The sequence below is a fragment of the Conger conger genome, chromosome 2 (genome assembly GCF_963514075.1).
Source record: "Conger conger chromosome 2, fConCon1.1, whole genome shotgun sequence".
In the NCBI taxonomy this organism is placed as follows: Eukaryota; Metazoa; Chordata; class Actinopteri; order Anguilliformes; family Congridae; genus Conger; species Conger conger.
This window is the reverse complement of record NC_083761.1, coordinates 84,311,387-84,334,897: the sequence shown is the minus strand read 5'-3', so window position 1 is coordinate 84,334,897 and position 23,511 is coordinate 84,311,387. Positions and strand designations below refer to the sequence as shown.

General features: G+C 40.2%; 1 long non-coding RNA gene and 1 gene segment (V, D, J or C); one reads left to right on the top strand and one right to left on the bottom strand.

Moving 5' to 3' along the window:
- The first annotated feature begins 4,932 nt into the window (after positions 1-4,932).
- LOC133113937 (uncharacterized) lies at positions 4,933-6,948 on the top strand. Its single transcript, XR_009705518.1, has 2 exons — positions 4,933-5,062; positions 6,199-6,948. It is a non-coding gene; the product is annotated as an uncharacterized LOC133113937 (long non-coding RNA).
- Positions 6,949-7,172: 224 nt separating this feature from the next.
- LOC133113918 (Ig mu chain C region membrane-bound form-like) lies at positions 7,173-21,145 on the bottom strand. The segment is given in 7 exon segments: positions 7,173-7,424; positions 10,217-10,332; positions 15,058-15,357; positions 15,913-16,230; positions 18,123-18,176; positions 19,420-19,473; positions 21,004-21,145. Coding segments are annotated over 7 exon segments (978 nt in total).
- Positions 21,146-23,511: the final 2,366 nt, after the last annotated feature.

The following is a 23,511-nucleotide window of genomic DNA, read 5'->3' as shown; positions in this document are numbered from 1 at the left end:
AGACCTTCTTGCTGTGAGGCATCAGTGTGACCCACTGCCCTGCTGTACTGCCCCAGGACAGACCCGGGGCAAGAACATTTCTGACAATTGAACTCCATGTAAACCAGTCAGGCCGACTGCTACTTACTTCTGCAAAAGCTGGTGTTGAGCTCTTGTGATTTTGTATTTTGCGTAACTTTGCAGGTATACAATGAGCCAGAAAGCCATTTCTCAAGGTTGACTTCCACCTGGCTGGTCTGGTTGAACTTCTTATCTTCCCCCTGCATATCCCACACAGCTGGTGAACCTTCAAAACGCATGTTGTCCTCTTTCCATTCTACTGTGATCTCTTTTGGGTAAAACCCGGTCAGTGAGCAGACCAAAGTGACTCTTTGGGCTTGTGCTGGGTCACTGCTGAACTGGTAGTATAGAGTCATACTGGGAAAGAGGGGTTCTGGACCTGCAATGAAAATGAAAGAAATAAGTGTGAAACATTAACCCCAGTAAATGAATGGAGAACATACATTAAATTTACTCAAATTACAAATACACAGGGGATTGGAGAACTGTGTGTGTTTGTGTGTGTGTGTGTGTGTGTGTGTGTGTGTGTGTGTGTGTGTGTGTGTGTGTGTGTGTGTGTGTGTTTGTATGCCAACAGTGAGATTTTAAATGAAATAATTATGTACATTATTGTGCATTTATGTCCACATACTAAACACAATAGGTGCACTCAGCTTGAGAATGACTGTATCTGAGAGAGAAAGAGAGAATGTGTGTGTGTGTGTGTGTGTGTGTGTGTGAATTGGGAAAAATATGATCCAAGTGACTCTGACCGTGGAATGATTGTTGGTGGCAGACAGGGTGGTTTGAGTATTTCAGAAACTGATTGTCTCCTGGGATTTCACTCACACACTATTATCTCGAGTTTGCGGACAATTGTGCAAAAAACTAAAAACATTCATTCTGTGGGCAGAAATGCATTGTTAATGAGAGGAATCAGCGGAGAATTGCCAGACTGGTTAAAGCTGACAGGAAAGTGACAGTAGCAAATAGCATCTCTGAACACACAACACATCAAACCTCTAAGTGGATTGACCACAGAAGCAGAAGACTTAATAAGTCTAAAAAATAAGTCTGATAAATTCCTAATAAAGTGCTCACTGAGTGTTTGCTTACTTGTGACAAGACTGATGACCAATTTAAGCACATAAGATATTTAGCATGGTGTTCCCACATCTGTCCCCAAGGTGACGCTGTTGTCTTAATTTGACAAATCATAAATCAGATCCGGCTGGGGTTTGTTCCAAGCAATCGATCCAATTCGACAAAAAAATGACATTCGAAATATGTGTATATAGTCCATACAGTAGATTTGTTGGAAAAACGTGATTGCAGTGATACATGTTGTCGGCAACACACAGGAAACGCAGTATCCAACATCCAACCAATATTTAACACCTCCTCTCGAGGACCTGGTAAACACTTTGCAAACATTATTTGAAAATTGTACCAAGCAAGTATGGAAGCTCCAATAAAATCTGAGTAAGACTAAAATTCCGGCTATAATAATTTAACAGAGAGCACTGCAGGTCCTCATATCTGTCAGGAGCAGTTTTCTCGTGACATAAGTTACACATTCATGGAAACAAAAATATATCTATTTATTGTACTTATTTCGTTGTTTACTCACTTTGAAATGACTATATGTTTCATGCAGCTATTTCTTTGAAAGATTTTGAACAGGAATTAAGATAATTTCCGTTAGACGTATTTTTTATCAGCTTTTCGTATTTATCTTATTTCAAATAAAATATCTGTGATATATTTATTATCTATTTATCCTATCGCTAAGACGAAAAGAGTGAGCCTATTAATCTTCAGGTTTATCACTCTTTGCTGAAATGAAGCTGTAAACGCTATCGAGAAAAAAATGTGTGCAGCTCCTAAATTGTCGAATGTTAATTCAACTTTTATTCAAGCAGAGTAGGACATTCATGTCCAACGGAGACCTTGCGTACTACTGTAAGAGTTGACTCAACACTGAACAGTGTACTGGATGTTTTCTGACACCATCTACTTTGATTTGTTTGTTCAATGCTTGCACTTGTTCAGTAAATCTACAGCAGTCAACAGAGATCTGATAATATAATAATTATTAGCATTGTACGGTCTGTATATTTGATATTCATAGATATTACATTTTACATTATTCATTCATTCATAACCTGAGCATAAATATTCACTTTTCAGTTTAGAGGGTGGTTAATGGTTATTCATATTCACATTTTATTTCGTTCATAAGTAAATTATGGAAAATGTCACCAGGAACTTGTAGTGCATAAAAGTCTACAGTAAATCACACAAGATTGTCTCTTCTACAAACTACAGCACCGGGTCTTATCTGCGCTACACTCTGTTACCAGACTCAGGTTTGACTCGGTGCTGCTGCTTTCACGTGTAATTTGATTCAGAAATACATTGCTCTTTAAATTCATGTTTGGTTTGGCTTGCCACGCCGGCGTAAAGGTAGCAAAAGAAAAAACGCTGCTATAGTGGGCGCCGGGTCAAGCAAATGCGCGTAATGCAAATCCGCGCAGAGAACGAGAAACGCAGCTGCACCGGGGCATCGGCGAGCTGCAGGTGACGGTTCTTTGCGGTTGAGTTTCGGTTCTGTTTGCACAATCTCGGGTGCTATTTCGGGACCTGGGTGTTACTTCATGTTTCTATCCACAGAACGATCTGCTTGCTGAAGCCTAACTGCCCGCATGCACCGTCGCGTTTCCTTATTCTCCGCTACTCACAGCTGTGAGAAACGACCCTGAACCCAAGACCAAACTCAACCCCGTTTTTACTAATTGTTAGCGACATGAGTCCGTAAACCAAATCAAATAAACCCAAATAAAATGACCCGTCCACCACACAAGCCGCCGTGCAGTGGCTATTTAGTAGGTAGGCTACGGAAGCGCGTGTAGGCTACTTCTTGATGCTGCATGGACCAAGGCTACACTGCAAAAAATAAAATAAAAGATTAATTCGATAAACATATACTTAAATTTTTTACACGTATATATTCAAAGGTTTTCAAATAAACCTAAAACGTTTTAACGTGCCTATTTTATTCAGATTTTATGACCGGTTTTACAGGCCAACCGTTGAAATATACACAAAAATATTGTCATAGACTGATTTCCCATTGTCTTCCAAATTACTAGCCTTTTATCCATAAATATGAAATGGATAAATTCAAATGTGGGGCGCCTGTGTGGGTAAGTGCCACCAGAATCATTCACAAAGAAATCTCACAATAACACTGCACAGTACATTTCAATAGCAAATTGGTACAGGACCTTGCATAGCATCATGTCTGTTACATTTTTACTATTTAATCCTACCAAATAAAAAAAAGGAAAAATCATACAGTATCAATTTTAAAGAAATGTCAAACACTGTGTCAAATTGACCCCAAACATAATAGGAGGGTTAATTGGGAATACCTAAAATAAATACAGTATAGGTGAATAAATGTAGGCTTATATGTAAATAAAATGACACCAATGACCTGCAGGCTATACTAGAGAAATGTATCTCTTTGGAAAGTTAATACTATCTAGGTTAATTTATGTGATATGAAATTGAAAACATAAAAGAGGGAGTTATTAACCTTTTGGTTGATGACCCTCTGGGTCTCATAGCCATGGATGTCATTTTTAGAGCTAATCTATGCTATGATTTTAATTCCTGATGTAACATAATTTAGCAGTTTGAGCAGAGATGGTCGTTTCAACCAATTAGGTGGGTAATCAGATTAAAACTTGATATGCTGAATTAATCATTACTTATACCCTTTTTATGAATCAATTAATGATCAAATATTAAGATACACAATTATATGTGTACTGTGCTTCCAAACAAAAATAACAGAACAATATTGCAACAATAATGATAGGCCATTACTAGACTTTAAAGGTGAACTACCTTCTCAAAAGTTTAGGGTAGATGTGGTTGTATGTAATGTATTTAAGTAGTTTATTGTTTTGTTGTGACTGACTGTAATTAATTCTGTGTATCTCGATAAGGCACAAAGATATGTTCAGCTTTTCAATCTACACATGGACACAGCTTCAGGAAATGCGTAGATAAACAATAATAAATAAATGAAATGAAAAACATGAGCTAAAAACCTCAATTTGAATAAATCACTTAACTTTGATGGAGTAAGTTCAGTGTGAGATTCGATGAGCTCATGCATTTTTAGTCACAGCACAGCTGGAGGCTTCACCTCCCACACCCTAATTTGAATAGAGGTGATTAAACCCCAAATGTATATTCATGAAAGTATCAGTAATCATTTGAAACTATGCGGTGGCTTACATTTGTCTACATCGATGTGAGATATTACGATCGAATTGTTGGAAGTGTTTGATTGCGGTTATTGCTGCTAAAGGTGGTGCAACCAGTAATTAAGATCATTGGGGCAGTCACTTTTTCACAGAGGGTATATGCGTGCTTGATAACTTTTTTCATTAAATAAATTAAATAGTCATTTTAAAAGGTTTAAAATTAAGTTGAACGTATATTTTATGTATTATACAGTATATCCAATGTTTACATTTTGTATAAACATCTGAAACCAGTCAGTGTGACAAATATGCCGTATTCGTGAGTATATTTTTATACGCAGTATGTATACATTTATGTATATTTATATACAATATGTACATTGAGCTCCATAATATTTGGGACAAAGGCATGCTGTAATTTTGTTTCTTGATTTGCCTATGTAATCCACATATTTTGATTATAATTTATGATTTTATTATTTGTTTTTATACATTTTGGCTTCAGCATATACAGCACTTTATACATACACCTCCCCGCCCACTCCCCCCCCCTCCCCCACATTTCAGGGCACCATAAAATTTGCAACATATTAATGTAAATGAGATTAGTCGTGTTTGCATATCCTTTGTATGTGAGCCATAGACATCACCAGGTGTGAGTTTCTCTAGCTCCTGCTTGTTTCAGGGGCTAATTGCCTCAGGTTTCTCCTCAGCTTGTGGTTTCAGGTCAAGTGAATGACTTGGTAAGTCAAGAATCTTCCTGTTTTTTGGCTTAGAAAAACACTTCTGTTGCTTCAGCACTATGTTTGGAATCACCGAGGGATCACTGGGATAGCCTGTAGCCTAGTATCTAAGCTACATGACTGGGACAGCCTGTAGCCTAGTATCTAAGCTACATGACTGGGACAGCCTGTAGCCTAGTGGCTAAGCTACATGACTGGGACAGCCTGTAGCCTAGTGTCTAAGCTACATGACTGGGACAGCTTGTAGCCTAGTGGCTAAGGTACATGACTGGGGCAGCCTGTAGCCTAGTGGCTAAGGTACATGACTGGGGCAGCCTGTAGCCTAGTGGCTAAGGTACATGACTGGGGTAGCCTGTAGCCTAGTGGCTAAGGTACATGACTGGGGCAGCCTGTAGCCTAGTGGCTAAGGTACATGACTGGGACAGCCTGTAGCCTAGTGGTTAAGGTACATGACTGGGGCAGCCTGTAGCCTAGTGGTTAAGGTCCATGACTGGGGCAGCCTGTAGCCTAGTGGCTAAGGTACATGACTGGGGCAGCCTGTAGCCTAGTGGCTAAGGTGCATGACTAGGGCAGCCTGTAGCCTAGTGGCTAAGGTACATGACTGGGGCAGCCTGTAGCCTAGTGGCTAAGGTGCATGACTAGGGCAGCCTGTAGCCTAGTGGCTAAGGTACATGACTGGGGCAGCCTGTAGCCTAGTGGCTAAGGTACATGACTGGGGCAGCCTGTAGCCTAGTGGCTAAGGTACATGACTGGGGTAGCCTGTAGCCTAGTGGCTAAGGTACATGACTGGGGCAGCCTGTAGCCTAGTGGCTAAGGTACATGACTCGGGCAGCCTGTAGCCTAGTGGCTAAGGTACATGACTGGGACAGCATGTAGCCTAGTGGCTAAGGTACATGACTGGGACAGCCTGTAGCCTAGTGTCTAAGCACTAGGCACCTGGAAGGTTGATGGTTCAAGCCCGGGTGTCACCACAATAAGCTCCACAAGGCCGTTGGTCCATTGAGCAAGGCCCTTAACCCTGCATTACTCCAGGGGGGTTGTCCCCTGCTTAGTCTAATCAACTGTAAGTCAGTTTAGATTTTTTTTTTTTATATATATATTTACAAGATTTATGTGTTCGTGACTCTTCTCCACAGAGGACCTCACAAGCATATGTACAGTGGCTACACTGCAAGATGCACAACTCTAAAAACAGGATTACAGTCTGCTAAGAAGCACCTGCACTGTTCAGTCAAAAAGCCAGCAGAGCTCTGGAAAAAACCTGTTGTGGACAGCTGAGACCAAGACTGACTTGCATCAGAGTGATGGCAAGAGCAAAGTGCGGTGTCTAAAAGGAATGGCTCGACAACCAAAGCAGCCCACACCGATCTGTGAAACATGGTGGCGGGGGTGTCATAGGTGCTGGCTCACGTGCCTTTGTCAATAATGTAACAGCTGGTAGCAGCAACAGAGTTAAATCTGAAGTGTACTGGAACATTTTCTCTGCTCAAGTTCAATCGAATGACAAAATTGGACGGTGCTTCATCCCACAGCAAGGCAATGATCCCAAACATACACCAGTGCTCTCTTCCTTCTTAATGATGATGTTCCAATTAGTTTGTTTTTCGGGAAGGCAATTGTTTGCCCCATGATGGGTCAACCTCATAATGGCTACCTTGACTGTCATTGGCCAAATTCTGGTCCTCATGTTGACAAACGCCAAAGGCTCCAAAGGCAATCAAAAGCCTAGAATCAAGACAAGATTAGACACTGAAAGCTTTCTTTTCCCTGCACCGAGTAAGTGAGTGAATACACCCGACAAATCAGAAACAACTGAGAAGCCAACTGTCCAATTGCTTGTGGTCCCCTAAAATGAAGGGACTATGAATAAAAACGGTTGTAATTCATGCATGGATCAGCGTATATGGTGGTAAATACTCTGAAATTATAGGTGACAGTCGAAGACTCACATAGATTGTTTCATTTCAAATCGAACGTGGTGGAGTATGGAGCCAAAAGAACATGAATTGTACCACTGTCCAAATACTTACGGACAAATATTTGTCCAATTAGTGTTGCATTTATGGATCCAATATATATGAAATTATAATAAAATACAAAAACAAAAATGTTTGTCTTTTTCAAAGACAGGCAAGCGACATGTTTTATTTGAAATATTTGGAGTTACAGTGAAATATGTACAGAGTAACATCACAGGATATCATATTATTTTGTCATTTACAAACACAGAGGACTGTTTCAGTAGAAAATCATGCTTATATAAGATCATGTCATGTCTATAAGAGATATTTGCACTAGCAGAACACACACACACACACATAAGCACACAACCAGGTTTCTTCTTGTGTGTCTCTCATTTCACCTGTAATGAGAGAAGAACATATATATTAGTACATGACAAACAAACTGTGTACTTTGTCACAATTGAATGAACAATACAAGCTGACACTTCCTCACAAAAAAATGCTTTATTTACGTCAATATTTAGTATTTCCATGTCTATTTAAACAGAAAATGACTGACTATTGCCGTCAAACCTATAGTTATGTGTTCAGTTGCACACACAAACACATAGGCCATACTTTTTTCGGAAACACAGATTTACTGTTTTTGACTGATTTTGTCTGTAAAAATAAGGCTTATCATCATCATCAACAGCGTTGTTTTGAGCCAGTCCCCACGATTTCAGATTTTTCATGAAGAAAAATTATTACATTTCAGGATCTAACAACAAGATTTGTGATGCTTTACCCAACCCCAAAGCTTATAATAAGAAAATAATTGGCTTAGAATGACTATGCACTGAGAAAAATGGTTTTATCGTTCAAAAAAGATAGAAATGGTAAGTAATTATATTGATTTCACCATACACATAGTGTAATCATTGAAACGGTGGTATTATCTTCCACTATCAGGTCAACTACAAGGAGTATAAAGCGACAACACATAGCCCATTCATTATGGTTAATTTCTGCGAAATCTACGGTTGCTCAAATCGAGCTGATCGGGCGAGATAGTCGTTTTTTCGTTCGACAAAGATTATTTACCCACCAGAGAAAAGAAAAGCGAAGGTTGTCAAGAGAAATAAGAGCATGGTGGATTGGTAATATAAGTAGGCAAGATTTTGAGTATATACGAGTTTGCTCGCATCCGTTTATCACTGGAAAGCTTACTTTTAATGCGCAGTATCATATAACTTCCTCACATTCAGCATGAGCCAGTTTTACCAAGCGTCTAGTCCAAACTACCGAGCTACGAGCTACTCGACGATAAAATTAGCTGATAAATGTTGTGTGGTATAAATGCAAAATTCCACGGTGTTACGGAAAAATGATGCTGTTTGCAGAAAATATTTTAACGTTAGCCCATGTGATTACACCTACTGAGTGTAGGTGTAGGCTATAGGACTGTTAGCTAGTTACGTTGTTATCCTTCTTAGTTGTTTTCCGTGTTGTCACCGATTTCATGTTAGTAATGCATAAATCAAGAGTATTAGTAGGATTTAAAGTTATAGCGAACTAAGGCTACGTATGAACTGAAGTACAGCTGGTGCAGAGGGTTGCTCGACAGAGACGTCCCACTCATAATATCTTTGTTTTCTTCGGTTAAAGGTCAACCATCCAACCTTTATATGTAAACTGATATTGACTGGGCACCATCATGATCATTTTTAATGGATGCCATCTCATGTCGGTCTAGTTTAACACCTGTGTTTGACCATGTAAATGAATGGGTTGCTATGGGTTGCTATGGGTTGCTATAGGTTGCTATGGCCGCTTGTCCTCCAACGCGTCAGTCTTGTCACGTGATTAAGAACGATCCATACTGTAGGCTAGCTATATTTCTCAAGCTGAAAAGGAGCTTGTTATTTGATATGTTTGGTCATTTAAATTCCAGGAGTGTTTGCAGTTCATCTGTTTGTTTGTTTTTTAAACAAAATGGAGAAGATTTTCAAGAAGTGAAAAAAGCCTTCACTGTCTATCAAAGTTAGCTCTAAGTCAAACCATGGGGTAGATCCGTAAGTAGCTACTGAGTTCACTTGAGTGTATTAGTGTCCATATGGAGTGAACCATTTAGGAATTGCAGTCTTTAAAATTGCGTTATTGTCCCGAAACTTAAGTACTCATTAACTGCATATAATGCAGCTACAGACTAATATTTACGTTTAGCAAAGGCTCGTGAACAGAATGGTAGCCTATTCACCAGTTGTTGGGCTCTCCTCAATAAGATTTAAGACATACTTTATTGAACCCCTCGGGGTAATTTGTCCTCTGCATTTGACCCATCCTAGTTAGTTAGGAGCAGTGGGCAGCATCCACAGTGTAGCACCTGTGGACCAACTCCACTTTCTTGGTCAAGGAGTAGGCTACACAGAAGCTGACATGCATGTCTTCAAGCAGGGCTTAAAGTTCTCAGGCACGGTGGCGAATTTCCGGCGTTTGGCCGTTTTTTCCACAAAACAATATTCTCGAAAAATAAAAGAATTAAAAAATATATATACAATAAAAGAGAAAATAAGACAACAACTCCCTGACCAAGTCAAGATAATACATAACTTTGCAAATTGTCCCCTAAAATTATAGTATATACAGGAGGAATTTAATTTCGCGTAATCTATCAATATGATAACATCCCTTCTTTTGCAACACAAAGTCCTAAATGTCATAACGCGATCCCACGTGTCTTTGTTTTTGTTCTGGATGCGTCCTATCCAATCACATTAAAAAATGAAAATCGATTACATTACATTACACGGCATATTACAAGAAATAAGAAGTCCGACGTCGAACAGCGGTATTTGCCGGTTTAAAATAACATCCCATATCAAATTGGAAAATGGCTAATCGTAACTCCATGTAATAACAGCATAACTTGTGTAATATTTCGCAAATTAACCTAATTGTTTTGTCATAGTATTGCGAAACCATGACTTTTGCACTTCTATCTGTCGACATTTATAAGTAAACTAGCGTAGTTATATTTAGAGTAGCCTACTTTACATTCAACGAATAACCGCCACGTTAGCTACCGCCTTAAAAGAGGAATTTCAGATTATTCTGAACAATTTAGCCACAGAATTGTATCTTGCTTTAAGCCCTGTTTAAGGAAACCGTGCGTGTTGCCCATCCTGCCCCGGGTTACCTATGTGGTTACCTTGATGGCAGTAGCTCCGATGCTGTAGAACAGAGAGATGAGGAAGAGGAAGATGAAGGCAATGGCAGTGTCGGCTGCGCCGGAGTCATCCTCCACATCAATGGAGTTGCAGTCTTCTGAAAGGAAGGAGACAGCATTAGAACCGTCGCATGGTTCATTGGTTCATTATTTTAAAAGACCATTGTTTCTTCTCCTTAGCTTATTGTTAGTGCTAAGTGCTTATTTCATAACTTTTGTTGTCCCAATGGTTTAAGGTAAAATAATAATAATAATAATAATAATAATAATAATAATAATAAACACTCCATTGCTTTCCTTTTTTAAAGTGCCAATCCAGCATAAACAGCCTATTTGATACCTGGCAAATATAATTTTTGTAGCAGTATCGATTCAACGTGGCTGCATTCCAAAATTTCTCATTTATATGCTGTTTTAAACTTGTCCGTGTTTCCAACAGGGGAGGGGATGGGCATGTTCTCCATTTATTAAGCCTCTGGTGCCGAATATACCCACTGAGGTGCATTCATCTATGCACTTACCCTGGCCAAATTATACAATTTTGGACAGCATTCTGAAAACTTTGGAAATTTCTTCACACTGAATTGCTCCCCAGGGACATTTTGCTTTCGGAGCCCCACAGAAGATGATATGCTTCATTTTATAATTAATTCCTAGTCATCCCCAGGATCCGGTATTGGAACCCAGTGTGCATGCCCTGGTGCCAGAAACATGGCCTCCATTAACTGCCTTCATGCCATTGATTAGTTCCTATAGGAATTCATGGAACCGGTAAGCAGACGCTGTCTCCATTTCTTATACCATGTCGACGGTTTCCAGCAATGTTTCCATTGACAATCAAATGTTTTTGGATTGTTATAGCGGTGAGATGTTGCTCCTCGTGTATTTTCAATTGGGCACGGTGGAGAAGGTTACGTAATCGCCCTTTGGTCGGCCATGTAGAATGTAGCTTAGCTTTAAAGAATGACTATAACTGTTCTGATTGACACGGTTCTCCAGCTAAAATACTGTCACCCACAGTGGCCCACATAATCCAAGTAGTAATCCATGATGTAATGTTTGTTGCCTTTATAATTATTCCTCAGTTTTATGATATGGCGCAGTCTCAGACTTCCAGATAAATAAATACAATAAAATTAATCGTTTTTCTAAATCCTTTAAAATAAACTACGACATTTGGACATTTGTTTTTAAAAAAAATGCTTTTCATCAAATGAGTTTAAAAAAATGGTGTAAATTAAAAAAGCATCTTGCGCACTGCTGCATCTTGCGCACTGCTGTATTGTTACCACGCGCACGCGTTGTCAATGGCTATTACCCGTTAGCTACTTCGTACAGTTGTATATCACTGTAAATATCTTTATTGTTGTTATCGTTGGTGTTTCCACTCGTAATTCCAAAAGTTATTTGAGTGTTTGTTTTAACGGTAGCTTTAACGGTAGCTTTGACTCGCCTGGGACTTGTTGTGGAACCAAGAGCAATGCTGTATATGGCCAGCAGTGTTAGCTTTTTGTTAGCGAAATAATACTTTTGGTTGGAAGTCGGCATCAGAATTCAGTGGACCCTGTACCATGAAATGTGTCTGCGTGAAGTATTAAACACCAGTCAGTCTTCCGTTAACATATTTTCCCATTCTTTTTAAGGTTTTGATCTGGGTTGCGTCAGGCCTAGGGCTTTTCGTTTTGGTCATGTCGTAAGAAATTAGTTCTCTCAGACAGTCCATCTCACTGAGAGAAGTTTCATCTGGGCAAAATACATTATTTTTAATGTCAAACCAAGCTTCAAAATACGCGTTGGTGGTGAATAATAACTAAAAATTAGTGTTCTGACATTCAGTGGCTTCGCTACATCACTCTGGATGGCAAGTGATTAATCTTCCTCTGCAAGCTCTTAAAGAGGAAATACTAATAATTAACTACTTGTATGGTTGACTGATAAGTGTGTGATTTATCAACCGTTGTAGAATGGGCCTCTGAAGAGATTGAATTGCTATCTTGCTTGAGTGTTGAAAAGTTCCTCAGCTCATGACAAACGGTGTATCGATTGAACCCCAAAGAGTTTCATCGAATCGCTTTCGCATCGGCAGTTTGGGTCTTTTTGTTGCAGTAAGGGAACCTCCTTCTTTACGAGGACAGAGCTTTTGGAGCTTTTAACGATGGCTTTCCTGGCGTCTTCCTTGCTGGACGTTCACACGTACTCCTGGCAGACCTTCTCCTTTAGTCTCTCGCGTGGAGTATTTATGACAACCAGAGCTCTCTTTTGCTCTTTTTTTTTGTTATTGTTATTTTATTCTTTTTGGTTTCCATCACCTGGCTTCTGAAGAACCCGTTTGGCGAACCAGAGAGATGGTAGAACCTGCACTGCTCTTACGAAAGACTTAGACACAGAGTCGATAGAGGACGCAGACCAAGAGACACATGAACGGGGACACAGCGGTTTGTTGAGCGAACAGCACGGTAAAAGCATGTCCCGGCTACCTTTCCAGCCCCTTTTCTCTGTGTTATAGGCGGAATGGCAGAGAACCCCAAGGACACAACTGACTGTGGATGAACTGACTCACGGAGGAGGGGAGCTGTGTGGCAGGTATAATGTTCTTTAATATATTTAATATTATATTCTTTAATATGTATTATAATTTCATATCTTTCCCATCTAAAATGTGCCTCTCACTCATAACCATTTGTCTCTAATTAGTTTAAACTCCTTTTGTTAAGCTGACCTAAATGTTATTTTTCCTAAAGCAACAATTTGTTGTTTTTCTTTCACATTCTGTGCATCATTTTTATGATAGCTTTTCTTATATAAATAAATGGTAGCATTTCATAATGTGCAACATAGAACATGCAAGGCTTTATCTAAAGTACCAATTCACCATCCTGTGAATTGCAGTATGGTAGACAAGGCTGGGCTTACAACTGCTAATGCTGAGAACCAGCTCCTAGCCTTTTCCTCTCTGTGGGCTAAAACAGGTGGCATGAGCCTCACCTCTCACCACATCACCTCATGAATCAGACCCAAGTGTTAAACAAATCATAATAATGTTTAAGAGTGCTGCATGTCTTTCACGTTTTACCCTGCAATGTAAAAGCTAGATTCTAGCAGTATCTTCACGGAGTGAGCCCTTGTCTCGGCTCTGAGGGCTATGGCGGGATGTTTGCATTACCTTGACCGCCCACCCCAGATTAGAACATGTAAACCACACAGACTGCACAGACATGCCTCTTTTTTATTCATTTATTTTTATTGTCATTTTGTTTCTGCATTTTTAAAAACTTTAAAGATAGAGAGGCACACTCAGACAGACAGACAGACACTGCAGTCAGACTGAACCAGGCACAAAGGAAGGACAGGTACAGGAACGGGAGCGTGCGTTGTCAAGCCGGGCTGTTGCCAGAACGACACATATCAAAGCTAACGGTGGAGGCCTTCTGGGAGATGCTGTCGATGGTCCTGACTACTGCTCTGTTTTCGTTGTTGGACACAGACTCATGGTGTACCGCACAGCCGTACACGGTGCCCTTCTCCCAGTCCTCAATGCTGACAGACAGCTGGCTGTACGCAGAGTATAGACTATCCATTTCAACCGCCTTGCTGGTCTGGAACTTTGGTCTATCCATGGACACGTCGTCGGCAAACCAAGAGAATAGCACCTCCTTGGGGTAGAATCCTTTAGCGTAGCAGACCAGGGTCACTTTTCTGGTGCTAGCCCTTTCGGTTGGGATCATTATAAACACGGTGGGGCGCTGCATCTCACGTCCTGAAAATATGCGATGCTGGTTATGACTTTGGTTAAACTCAGTGCTTACAGCACTGCTGTGAAGGGCGCACAAGATCAAAGCCCGAGGCAAAGAATCAACAACACCTGTCTGCGTACAAGGGAAAGTTTCACATGTCTGATTATTGTGAGCAAGGCCCTTAACCCCACTTTGCTCCAGGGGGGAATTTGTCTCCTGCTTAGTCTAATCAACTATAAGTCGCTTTGGATAAAAGCGTCAGCTAAATAACAAATTATTATTATTATTATTATTATTATTATTATTATTGTTGTTGTTGTTGTTATTGTTAACTGCAAGTGTGTTTGCATTGCACTGAATTCAGTTACGGTGCAATTAATTACTGTGTATATTCCCCTGTGTTTTGTGAAATCATAAACCTATATTTTACTTTGGGGCATCAAAGAAACCCTTTCACCGTCACCATTTCCTACATAAATGTGTATTATTCTTTTGCGTTGTGTCGTATAAAGATATAATCCATTATCAGATTAATCTACAAGGCCCAAGTCCTTATCTTTATTAGCACTTGAAACTGATTCTTAGCAATTAAAACTGTGCTGCCCTCTAACGGTCTTTCAGTGCACTTGTCCCCGGTTATGGGTATGCACTTTGCACTTTGTTGTACGTCACTGGATAAGAGCGTCTGCCAGATGCCTTTAACGTAATGTAATGAAGAGTAGGTTTTTTGTAATGTTTCAACTCTGTTTTCTAGAACCCTAGAACTAAACGTGCCAGTAGTGAATCCTGCATCGGCATTAGAATGTTCAGTTCAGAACATCCTAATCACATATTTCTGACCTTATTCCTTACAGGCTTAAAATACTTGATGAAACTACAATACTACAATGAGCTACAATGTGGGGTACCATCACTGATTTGTGGACAGAATCAAAAGACTAGGGTATCGAAACAATGGGGGGGGGGGGTCATGTTATGAAAGCCAGAAACACAACAGACAAATAAACTAGATAAAACGTGATCATAATATATATATATATGTTTTTTTTTCTTCTTTTGATCAAGTTGGAGCCCGGAGGAGGAACTTACCGATATCTCGACTGTAGGGCGTGGAAATTGGAGGTCCGGAACAATCGTGCATCACTATGCATGTGTACTTTGTTCCATTGGCCCAGTCGTCTTTCTTGGCCAGGAGCGTTACGATTCGGGAATTTCCCACAACTTTGCTGTCGGACACGAGGACCGTGCCATCTCCATTTCGCCACTCAACATCGCTGACGACTCCCAATTCCCCGGTGATTTGGCATTTCAGCTCCACCCGGCCATGCAGGAACAGCTCCGTGGTGGATGGTTCGGGGATTGTCACCTGAACGGGAATTCCTCCACAATCTGTGGAGCAGGTATACAAAATGTGAGAAGGCAATTTGTCACCACCTGTCTTGAGTTTGGCAAAACTACTGATCTGCACACAGAGATCAATGGGAATGTGAGAATGACATGCAGTACCATAAGGAATGAAAGCAGTTGCCAAAAGGCCAAGGGCCATTGTGCAGCCATGTGAAGCCATCATAGCCGCTACACGCTTATCCAGAGTGACGTGTGTACTTTGGGGTTAATTTTATGTAAAAGGAACACTGCAAATAGAGGAAAAACCCAGTGCAATAGACAGACAGATAGATAGACAGACAGGCGGATAGTCAGGTAGACAGACAGATGGATAGATTGATAGATAGACAGAGATAGACAGACAGACAGATGGATATTCAGACATACAGATTGATAGACAAACAGAGACATAGATAGTAAGAGAGACAGACGATTAGTCAGATTGAAAGATAGACGGATTGATAGACAGAGGCACAGTCAGGTAGACAGGCAGGTAGATAGATTGATAGATAGACAGAGATAGACAGACAGATATGTAGATAGACACTTTAAACGTACCGCTAGAGGGATTTTTGTAAATGGCCGTCCTTACGAAGTCTCCGCCTGGGTGTTTAATTGCACAGGAGACGTTGTCTCCAGATTTCCACTGATTTTCAGAAAGATGCAGAAAGCTGGAGACGCTGTAGTTTCCGCTAATTTCCACCACGGGCAGGGTTGTGATGTCACCAGTCAACACCTTGCCATTCTTGCTCCATGTAAAAGTGAGTTCCTTGGGAAAAAATTCGCTGGCAAAGCAGGCAAAGGAAGCGGTCTTGTTGTGCTTTAGCTGGTCCTCAGTCGGGATCATTAGATAAAGAGCGGCGGACTTGATTACGACTGAAAAACAAACACAAGCACGTGTATAAATGTGTGCAGACACCGCCGAAACACGGACACAAGCACAAGCATATAAATGTGGAAGCAAAAAAACCGTAACGCTTGTACGGAAAGGAAACTCGATACGTCTCAGTTATGATGGCACGTGTGGTTTGGCTGCATTGCCCGACGTGGGACCCATTGGTAGATTCACACTCAAAAATGCTCAGTGCGAAATCAACACAGCGTGCATGCGCGCTTTAAAATGTTATGTCAAATTCTGTCCAAATGGGACTCAACGAAATGTGGTTTGGGCAGAACGGATCCTTAACATTTTAGTGCATAAAAACCGGACCGGTGGGGCCCTACAGTTGAGTCAGTGAAGATAATCACACCATTTCGTAAGTTACCTAAGTACTTTTGTGTCCTTTTTTTCGACCTAGATATGACACATTTTCTTTCCTTCTGAAGCACAGTAGCGCACTACTTGTGCTGAACAAGGGGTGGGGGGGAAACAGTATCCACACATCCAGGCCCGTATCTTTAACTTTCAATAACTCACTTAAAGCGGTTTAAATGCTAAATCCAAAAATACAGTAAGAATTCCTCACATCTGTTATTGAGAGTTAGAAGCAGACAGAGTACAGCTGTGAGTAATGTAACGGACTGCTGAGTGCAGCTACAGAGAAGGCAAGCAACGAACGGGCTTCGGTGTGTATATATGTGCAATGGACAGGAGCATATTTCAGTGTGCTCATCGATTTATCTTTTTTTGCATTCATTTTCTGAGCGACTTTAATAGTCCTTTTCTTTGGTGGGCACCTGCAGTAGTAGTCCGACCACAAGGTTAACATACGGGCACGATGTTGTGAAAGTTAAACCGTAATCAAATCCATGTTGCCGAAACTTCAGAATCCATTATAAGGCCATGGCCAGTACAATGACTGGGTTGGGTTCCGCTAACACTTCACATTGAGTTCACATGAGTTTCTTTTGAGCAGCACTAATATATTATTATTATTATTAGTAGTAGTAGTAGTAGTAGTAGTAGTATGTTTTACCCCCAACCCAATCTGTACAATTAACATATGATACATATTTTTGTTGAATTCTTGTCTGGATTACATCACCATGGAAGCAGACAACAGCGTACATTTCTGTGGGAAGGGCACACTTTATCCCTGTATGATACTTATTTATATATAAGGCATACCCACAGAACCATACTTGCATGCGTGCGCGCACACACACACACACACACACACACACACACACACACACACACACACACACATTTTACGCAGCTTATTAAAGTATTGGAATCCATATGTTCTGACCTTATTGACTATCCATCCATCCATTATCTTAACCCGCTTATCCTGAACAGGGTCGCAGGAGCCTATCCCAGCATACATTAGGTGAAAGACAGGAATACACCCAGGACAGGTCGCCAGTCCATCGCAGGGCACACACACCATTCACTCATACCATTCACTCATACCATTCACTCATACCATTCACTCATACCTATGGGCAATTTAGACTCTCCAATCAGCCTAACCTGCATGTCTTTGGACTGTGGGAGGAAACCGGAGTACCCGGAGGAAACCCACGCAGACACGGGGAGAACATGCAAACTCCGCACAGAGAGGCCCCGGCCGACGGGGATTCGAACCCAGGACCTCCTTGCTGTGAGGCGGCAGTGCTACCCACTGCACCATCCGTGCCGCCTGTACCACCAATTTGTCCACTAAAACGTTATTTTACCTACAAGATTTTTGCTTCGGAGAAAATACAACAATTTCAGTGAAAATAAGCAATAAACAATTTCAGTTCTCAAGCAACAGTGAAATCCAACAACACCGGAAATAAAGGAAATAAAGAAAACAAATGTCTGAGAAAAGGTCACCTACGTTTAGGCGGCTCGAGTTTTGCTGTCACAACGGCAGTTGGAGCTTCTTTAACACCTGAAGGAGAAGGAAAAGAAGAAGAAGAAGAAGAAGAAGAAGAAATTTAAGCGCATAAAAAGCAAACCGCCTATTGGGCATTTACATTACAGACCGATATTGTTTATTTTTTCATCGATTTATCTTTTTTTGCATTCATTTTCTGAGCGACTTTAATAGTCCTTTTCTTTGGTGGGCACCTGCAGTAGTAGTCCGACCACAAGGTTAACATACGGGCACGATGTTGTGAAAGTTAAACCGTAATCAAATCCATGTTGCCGAAACTTCAGAATCCATTATAAGGCCATGGCCAGTACAATGACTGGGTTGGGTTCCGCTAACACTTCACATTGAGTTCACATGAGTTTCTTTTGAGCAGCACTAATATATTATTATTATTATTATTAGTAGTAGTAGTAGTAGTAGTAGTAGTATGTTTTACCCCCAACCCAATCTGTACAATTAACATATGATACATATTTTTGTTGAATTCTTGTCTGGATTACATCACCATGGAAGCAGACAACAGCGTACATTTCTGTGGGAAGGGCACACTTTATCCCTGTATGATACTTATTTATATATAAGGCATACCCACAGAACCATACTTGCATGCGCGCGCGCACACACACACACACACACACACACACACACACACACACACACACACATTTTACGCAGCTTATTAAAGTATTGGAATCCATATGTTCTGACCTTATTGACTATCCATCCATCCATTATCTTAACCCGCTTATCCTGAACAGGGTCGCAGGAGCCTATCCCAGCATACATTAGGTGAAAGACAGGAATACACCCAGGACAGGTCGCCAGTCCATCGCAGGGCACACACACCATTCACTCATACCATTCACTCATACCTATGGGCAATTTAGACTCTCCAATCAGCCTAACCTGCATGTCTTTGGACTGTGGGAGGAAACCGGAGTACCCGGAGGAAACCCACGCAGACACGGGGAGAACATGCAAACTCCGCACAGAGAGGCCCCGGCCGACGGGGATTCGAACCCAGGACCTCCTTGCTGTGAGGCGGCAGTGCTACCCACTGCACCATCCGTGCCGCCTGTACCACCAATTTGTCCACTAAAACGTTATTTTACCTACAAGATTTTTGCTTCGGAGAAAATACAACAATTTCAGTGAAAATAAGCAATAAACAATTTCAGTTCTCAAGCAACAGTGAAATCCAACAACACCGGAAATAAAGGAAATAAAGAAAACAAATGTCTGAGAAAAGGTCACCTACCTTTAGGCGGCTCGAGTTTTGCTGTCACAACGGCAGTTGGAGCTTCTTTAACACCTGAAGGAGAAGGAAAAGAAGAAGAAGAAGAAGAAGAAGAAATTTAAGCGCATAAAAAGCAAACCGCCTATTGGGCATTTACATTACAGACCGATATTGTTTATTTTTTCTTTTCTTTTTTAGTTAAGGCAAAACAGGATATTCAACTGATGTTTTAGATATTTATTTAGACACATTGATATGTGTTATTAGGCTACTAAAAAAAACGTTGAATACAGAGAATCCCCCATTTCTCTGTCATATACTGAACAGAGACACATTCTTTTTTTGTTCATGGTCTTAAGACATGTTAGCCTACTTCATTTCTGTTTAAAGTACATTCATAACAGTTTGATTTGTGTATTTCTTTTTCTTTTTCTTTTTTGGCGTACATGTAGTCCGATTGACCGTCATACATAAATTTGCAGTACTGAGACAATATAAATTCCACGCATGTGTGTTGGAACTGAGATTATAAGAGAGTAACTCTCAAGAAATCAGGTTACTAGATAACGATAGCTTCTACGCGCTTCACTGCTTCGTCCTAAAAATAACTTCACGAAGATCGGCCGTGGTGGTTCGTTTTCCCCCCGCAATCGAATGCATTGTCGTAATGATGAAATGCAATTTAAACTAAACGTGAACACCCGAACACCAGCCTTCACATATCCAAAGCCGACACAGGCCTACTGTACTGTACGCATAATTGTGTCATTCTGTCGAGGCTATATTCAAAGACTTGATCCTTAACGATTCCGCACTCTGTCCATAACATCTGTTATTAAACATGTTTTAATATGAGAACGATTTTGCCTGTCTCACGTCAGAAACAGTGACATTTTACATTCATCAGAACCCAGTCTCTTTCTATACCAAGTTGCAACATTTACAAATTTGCTTACAAACAAAGTTTCGAGTAGACAGTGATATTTTGTAAAGGGCGAAAGAAATTATAATACTTTCGCCACCACCCCTCCCTTTTCAAATTACAAAATAGCCTAACAGCTTTCATTTTAAAACTATAAGACAGATTACACATTTTAAAATTCTGAAATATTGAAGAAATCGAATGAATGTCATTTAAGTATGCAGATACTTTACTAACGTACAATAAAATAAGCCTGTAGGTAGCCCTATGTCAAAATAATACTTAGACCAAACTGACATACACCGGCAATACATTTTGAGAAATCTGCCTAGACCTTTCTTTAGTCGACGTAAACGTACAGAGCTTTCGTCTCACAACACTGTTATTACCCACAAATACGCGTTAGTAATGTGATCAGTTGTTGCACGATGCAAGGACAAAATCGCTGAAAAAAATAATAGCACCACATCTACCGAATAAAATTAAGGTAGCAGGTTACAAGTATTTATATTGAATATATAGCCTATTACACAATGCCTGATAGTTAACAAACATAAGTGCTGAACAGAAGCAATGATTCCGCCCAAATAAGTGCAGCCAGAAAAGTGTTCTCTTTATCTCAAAAATATAACGCGGACCAGTCAATCGGTGCATTATAGATACATGTATAGCTTTAATCTTACCAGATGACACGGTGACGGCGGTCCCTTTCCCCCAATAATCGAAAGCACCGTCGCAATGATACAATTCAACAGTTACTAAGTGCAAAAACATGTCTAACATCTGCTTAGTCTCAGCTGGAGGCAGCATGTGTCCGCATACTTTAAGCACTTTAATCCATAAGTAAATCTTGCTTAACGAAATAGTGTGTCTTCCACCGGAGACGGTCCACTTCTGAATGTTAATTAAAGTATATAAAGGAATTATACATTTGAAGAGCTGCCAGACGAACGTAACCTAACTCAGATCTGATTTGGATGACTTTAGTTCCCTCGAATTTACAAATCCTGCTGGCGGCATCATTTTAAGTTCAGTTAAGATTCCTTCATAATTCGCTGTAATTAGTTATTTTTTCACTGAATACCAAGACAAGTATATACCTTATTTCTGTTGCTTTCAAGGCGAATAAGCATGCCGCAAAACTTAACAAAATAGAGAGGAAGACTAGGATACACAACTCAAACAAACGAATATCCCATAGAAAAATGCCTATGCTTAAAAAAAACATTTTCTTTTCTGAAATGGGAGTCATCACAACCGCCTCCCGTCCCTTTGTTGGAGGTTGCAATGCCGCACAACTGAAAATGCATCCTTTTCGCTTAACATTTCAGAAACTGAAGTAAATTTGGAAATCGAGTGCAAATTAAAGTGGAGCGGGATTTAAACTATTTACCTGAACTCACAATCACCATCGTCCCTTTGCCACAGTAGTCGAAGTAGTAGTTCACAACTCGCTTTCTGGCAATTACATCGAACACAAACGTAGCATTGTGTTCGATGTAATGGCAACAACTAAATTATTTATATAATGAGGGTTGGTTTGCGCTTACCCGTCGATTGAATAGCCTACATCTGAAAAGTAACCCAACACAAGTAACCCAGCACGAAACAATTTTCCACACATGTGGATTTACTTACATCGGCTATACTGACAATTCACTGATTTCAGGTCTTCATTAAAAAACGACAGTTGTATTGTTACGTTATTCGATTCCTTCTGATTTGCAAAAAGAGGTTAACTTACCTGAGGTAACTGTGACTTGTGTGCCTTTCCCCCGGTAGTCGTAGGAGCCAACGGTGTCACGGTTAGCAGTCTGGCTAATGCTTCATACAAAAACCGTGGCAAACGATCGTTTAAAGTCTTTTTTAAATAATTAAGTTTTGCTTGGTTATGGAAACATCTCCTGCGCTATAGGGTAATTGCAAGAGAGTCGAAATGGCCATCGGCAGCCTAATAGTCTAGCTACCAAGTTCGGTGTTTATTAGATGGGCTATGCATATCTTAGATCTGCCTCTGTTTTGCCATGTAGCCAGGGACCCGTGTTTTGCTTTGTATAGTCACCGAATGTTGTTTTTCATCTTCTGTAATTTTGGATTTTTTCTGTAATTTATTTTTGAAGATAAAAGCATGCCGATGAATCGAATCTGAATATGCCGACAAAGTTAAAATACATAAACGAGCAGTCATGTTTTTAATGTCATGCCATTTTTTCCCCCCAATCTAAAGCAATTGTCCAGAGATGTGGATTGAGATGTAACTGTATGTGGATTTTCAAAATGGCAGTTGCACCATATTGGATCGCTTCTCATTGATAAAAAGTTTAACTTACCTGAGGTAACTGTGACTTTCGTGCATTTCCCCCAATAGTCGAAGTACTCATAGCTGTCACGGCTAATGTTTGGCTAATGTTTCATACAAAAACCGCGATAAAGCATCGCTTTTTAAAATAATTAGTTTGTGCTTGGAAGAAGAAACATCTCCTGTCTTAATTGCATGTTCACAACACTTTGGAGCAGCCTATGTATTGCAATTACAATTATCAATCTGCCAACATAATTCCCAGTTAATTTCCTCGCATTTGGAATGGCATATTTTCTATATAGGATAATTCTATTTTTTTTTAGACTAAAGCAACCAATATAATATGCCGATAAATCAAAATAAATGAAAGGGATGCAATGGCCTTTAATGCAATAAAATGTACATAAAAAAACTATTATCATATAGTCCAAAGCTCTAGCATATTTTGATATGTCAGCATATTCGATATCTCAGTTCTTCGTTGGAAAATTACATTAGAGAGTAATTAGGCTACTTGGCTACGCAATAAGGTTTCCATGTATTTACAGCACAGCGCACGTTCAGTGAATGAATGAAAGCGTTTGCCTTGGCTCGCAATAAACAGACGGATGGAAATCCCGACACTCTTTCAACTACATAAAACAGTGAACCATCAAATACCCCCCAGATTTCGGTGCCCATCAGTCCCAACATTTAGCAATAAAACCAAACAGTCCAAAAGTAAATTAAATCCCAAACCAAAGCGAAAATCAGACTATCGGTATGCTGCTCCAAACGAAACGCATGTCTCACAATAAAACGCACTTTAGGAAAAAAAGATCCTTAACTTGCTGTTATCTACGCTAATTTGTTAATTTGTTATTGTTCATGAAGGCGTGTCTGGCAAGTT